The sequence below is a fragment of the Sinocyclocheilus anshuiensis genome, unplaced genomic scaffold (genome assembly GCF_001515605.1).
Source record: "Sinocyclocheilus anshuiensis isolate Anshui unplaced genomic scaffold, SAMN03320099.WGS_v1.1 scaffold1365, whole genome shotgun sequence".
Taxonomy (NCBI): Eukaryota; Metazoa; Chordata; class Actinopteri; order Cypriniformes; family Cyprinidae; genus Sinocyclocheilus; species Sinocyclocheilus anshuiensis.
In genome coordinates, this window is record NW_015551032.1 from 1,346,057 (window position 1) to 1,350,189 (window position 4,133).

General features: G+C 36.8%; 2 protein-coding genes across 2 annotated transcripts in view; one reads left to right on the forward strand and one right to left on the reverse strand.

Annotated features, from left to right (window-relative positions):
* Positions 1-4,133, reverse strand: part of LOC107661254 (cGMP-dependent protein kinase 2-like) — a 27,979-nt gene that overhangs the window by 19,318 nt on the left and 4,528 nt on the right. Inside the window, exon 3 of the mRNA XM_016450753.1 lies at positions 677-1,173. Within this exon, the coding sequence (XP_016306239.1) occupies positions 677-1,158 (482 nt within the window). The 5' untranslated portion in view covers positions 1,159-1,173. The remainder of the gene's footprint in view (positions 1-676; positions 1,174-4,133) is intronic.
* LOC107661227 (uncharacterized) lies at positions 2,242-3,424 on the forward strand. Its single transcript, XM_016450725.1, has one exon. It carries the CDS (start codon positions 2,279-2,281, stop codon positions 3,242-3,244), a length of 966 nt encoding a protein of 321 aa, XP_016306211.1. The 5' UTR covers positions 2,242-2,278; the 3' UTR covers positions 3,245-3,424.

A 4,133-nucleotide genomic window follows, 5' to 3' on the forward strand; every position in this document is an offset into this window, starting at 1 on the left:
ATTTTGTCTTGTCTTCACCACCTGGCTATACTGTTGTAAAATGTTGAGAGATTCAAACAAAAAGTACTAAATAAATAGAACAAAATAAAAAATAAAAAAGACTGCAAGTGACGTCGCTAGCGGAAGTGCAAGTGTCTGAGAGTGCAAGCCTGAGAATGCAAGTCTGAGAGTGCAAGCGCCAGGCTGCAGCCAGACCCTTCTCGTCTTTATGAGTAATTCGTTCATTCAATCGATTCATTCAGAATGAATGAATGTAATACTTAGAAGTATTTTTTACTTAGAAGTATTTTGTTGGCCAAACAAAATATGCAAAATAACTGTCAATATTGTGTCTAAAAAGTTATTCAATATTAATTTATTACATATTGCAGCCAGACACAAAAATATAACACAATATAATATAATGAATACAATATAATATAATATATAATATAATATAATATAATATAATATAATATAAATCCACTGTGAGATTATATGCCTCATCGCATGAAAATGAGTACATGAGTAGCTCCTTAACAGATAGTTTAAAACTAAACTAATTTAAATGACGCATTAGCACCAAAAATCACTGCTGTTTCTCCTTTCTCCTTATTACCATAACCACAACTGTCAATCAAACTCTGTAAGGATTTACCTTTGGCATCACAAGCAGAAAATGGATCAAATCTCTCACCTTTGCTCTTTCCAGACTCGTGCACTCTCAAAGTAGAACTTTGGTACACCACTGGAATCATACGTTCTGGATGAAGGTTCTGCAGAAACTCCAGCTTTTGCTCCTTTCCTCCTATTGAGGGTATCTCTGAGCAGGCCAGTGCGACACTGACTGACATTTTCCTTGATAGGTGATGGCAGGAGACCTAACTCGCCTTGATTCTTCAGTGCATCCTGGAGCTTGTTGAGGTGGAGACACTTGTTCCTTAAAGTGTCAGAGATCTCTGAGATGGTCTGTCTCTGCTGGGCCAGCTGCTCCTCTAGATGTTTGATCTGAATCTCCTTGGCATTCAGGTCTTCATCCTTCTTCTTCAGCTGATTCTCTAATTCTTCCACTCTAACTCTGAGAACTTGAGAAACTGAGCTTGATTCTCCATTGTTTTTGGATTTGCCAGAGCCACTGACCTGCTTAAGAGGGTTCAGCTTCATCGACCCATTTCCCATTTTGGCACTTTTATTCTACAATAAAAGATGATCAAGTTCAATTTGCTGTGGGATGACATCAAACAATATAATTAAAATAATTATAAAATGATATTATTAAAAATGATAAAATATTTAATATTTCAGTCTTAACCTTTATTTTTTCTTTTGAGGTCTTTTTGGAAGCCAGTTAAATGGCTTGAAAAATTTAACATTGACATAGCAGGTTGATACTTTTCCTAATCTTATAAGAAGTGATTCTAAACTAAATTTAAACTTGATAACATTCTTTTTTAAATTATTCACAGTGTTGGGGAAAGTTACTTTTAAAAGCAATGCATTACAATATTGCGTTGCTCCATAAAAAGTAACTAATTGCATTTCTAAGTTACTTTTTATGAAAGTAAATCATTATGTTACATTTTGTCACCTGCTGGGCTTGCTTATTTATTTTTAATAACTAAAAAACCCAAAAGTTATCTTTTTGGCAACTGTAAAGGCCCTTTCACATCAAAAGTGAAATTAAAACATCTCATCCTACAGGAAGTGCCTCTACCTCTGTACCTCACTCCTAATTTCTCTCAATGCGGGTACAGGAGATGTGTCAGTGAATAAATGGGAAAACAAAGTAACTTGCGTTACTACTTATTTGAAAACAGAACTCAGATGTTTTCTTGTAAATTTAAAATGAATGTGTTACTTTACTAGTTACTTGAAAAAAGTAATCTGATTACGTAACAGATCTGATTACATCATTGATTATGCATGGGACATCAGAGACCTCAAATAAAAAACAGGCCTATATCAATGCAATAAAATACAATAATTTTTGAAAAGTGGACTACTTTGTACTAAAACATATGAATAAAGATTGAATAATATCTTTGTTTCCATTGGGTCAAGTGAATTTAGTAAAATATTTGAGTTCAATTAAATATATATATATATATATATATATATATACAAACCCGATTCCAAAAAAGTTGGGACACTGTACAAATTGTGAGTAAAAAAGGAATGGAATAATTTACAAATCTCATAAACTTATATTTTATTCACAATAGAATATAGATAACATATCAAATGTTGAAAGTGAGACATTTTGAAATGTCATGCCAAATATTGGCTCATTTTGGATTTCATGAGAGCTACACATTCCAAAAAAGTTGGGACAGGTAGCAATAAGAGGCCGGAAAAGTTAAATGTACATATAAGGAACAGCTGGAGGACCAATTTGCAACTTATTAGGTCAATTGGCAACATGATTGGGTATAAAAAGAGCCTCTCAGAGTGGCAGTGTCTCTCAGAAGTCAAGATGGGCAGAGGATCACCAATTCCCCCAATGCTGCGGCGAAAAATAGTGGAGCATTATCAGAAAGGAGTTTCTCAGAGAAAAATTGCAAAGAGTTTGAAGTTATCATCATCTACAGTGCATAATATCATCCAAAGATTCAGAGAATCTGGAACAATCTCTGTGCGTAAGGGTCAAGGCCGGAAAACCATACTGGATGCCCGTGATCTTCGGGCCCTTAGACGGCACTGCATCACATACAGGAATGCTACTGTAATGGAAATCACAACATGGGCTCAGGAATACTTCCAGAAAACATTGTCGGTGAACACAATCCACCGTGCCATTCGCCGTTGCCGGCTAAAACTCTATATGTCAAAAAAGAAGCCATATCTAAACATGATCCAGAAGCGCAGGCGTTTTCTCTGGGCCAAGGCTCATTTAAAATGGACTGTGGCAAAGTGGAAAACTGTTCTGTGGTCAGACGAATCAAAATTTGAAGTTCTTTTTGAAAAACTGGGACGCCATGTCATCTGGACTAAAGAGGACAAGGACAACCCAAGTTGTTATCAGCGCTCAGTTCAGAAGCCTGCATCTCTGATGGTATGGGGTTGCATGAGTGCGTGTGGCATGGGCAGCTTACACATCTGGAAAGGCACCATCAATGCTGAAAGGTATATCCAAGTTCTAGAACAACATATGCTCCCATCTAGACGTCGTCTCTTTCAGGGAAGACCTTCCAACATGACAATGCCAGACCACATACTGCATCAATTACAACATCATGGCTGCGTAGAAGAAGGATCCGGGTACTGAAATGGCCAGCCTGCAGTCCAGATCTTTCACCCATAGAAAACATTTGGCGCATCATAAAGAGGAAGATGCGACAAAGAAGACCTAAGACAGTTGAGCAACTAGAAGCCTGTATTAGACAAGAATGGGACAACATTCCTATTCCTAAACTTGAGCAACTTGTCTCCTCAGTCCCCAGACGTTTGCAGACTGTTATAAAAAGAAGAGGGGATGCCACACAGTGGTAAACATGGCCTTGTCCCAACTTTTTTGAGATGTGTTGATGCCATGAAATTTAAAATCAACTTATTTTTCCCTTAAAATGATACATTTTCTCAGTTTAAACATTTGATATGTCATCTATGTTGTATTCTGAATAAAATATTGAAATTTGAAACTTCCACATCATTGCATTCTGTTTTTATTCACAATTTGTACAGTGTCCCAACTTTTTTGGAATCGGGTTTGTATATATATATATATATATACATTTTTACACATACATTGAGAAGGTCACAGGGACAACCAGAGCTTGAGGATTAAATGTGTGTGTGATTGCGCATGGTGTAGGCCTATTAATTTTAATAATGTACCTGAGAACCTGAAATTGTCCCAACACAGAATTCTTGAACGAAGGTGCACACGTTTTAAACCTTTTAAAGGGGTCATATGATGCTGCTAAAAAGAACATTATTTTGTGTATTTGGTGTAATGAAATGTGTTTATTAGGAATGTTCCATCATCGCCGATGGCTGATAGACATCACGATGTTGAGCCGGCATCGTTAACCGCCCCCGCCCCCCCCCTCCTTACTCTGTTTATGTGGTAAGTGAAATTGAATGTACTGTAGGATGTAACAGGCAACCGTTACACCGTGTCTACACCGGACGCGACAGTTGTGTAGGATGTAAAA

Excerpts from the sequence above, each read along its gene's own strand:
- LOC107661227 (XM_016450725.1), top strand. The coding sequence starts at position 2,279 with ATGAGAGCTACACATTCCAAAAAAGTTGGGACAGGTAGCAATAAGAGG.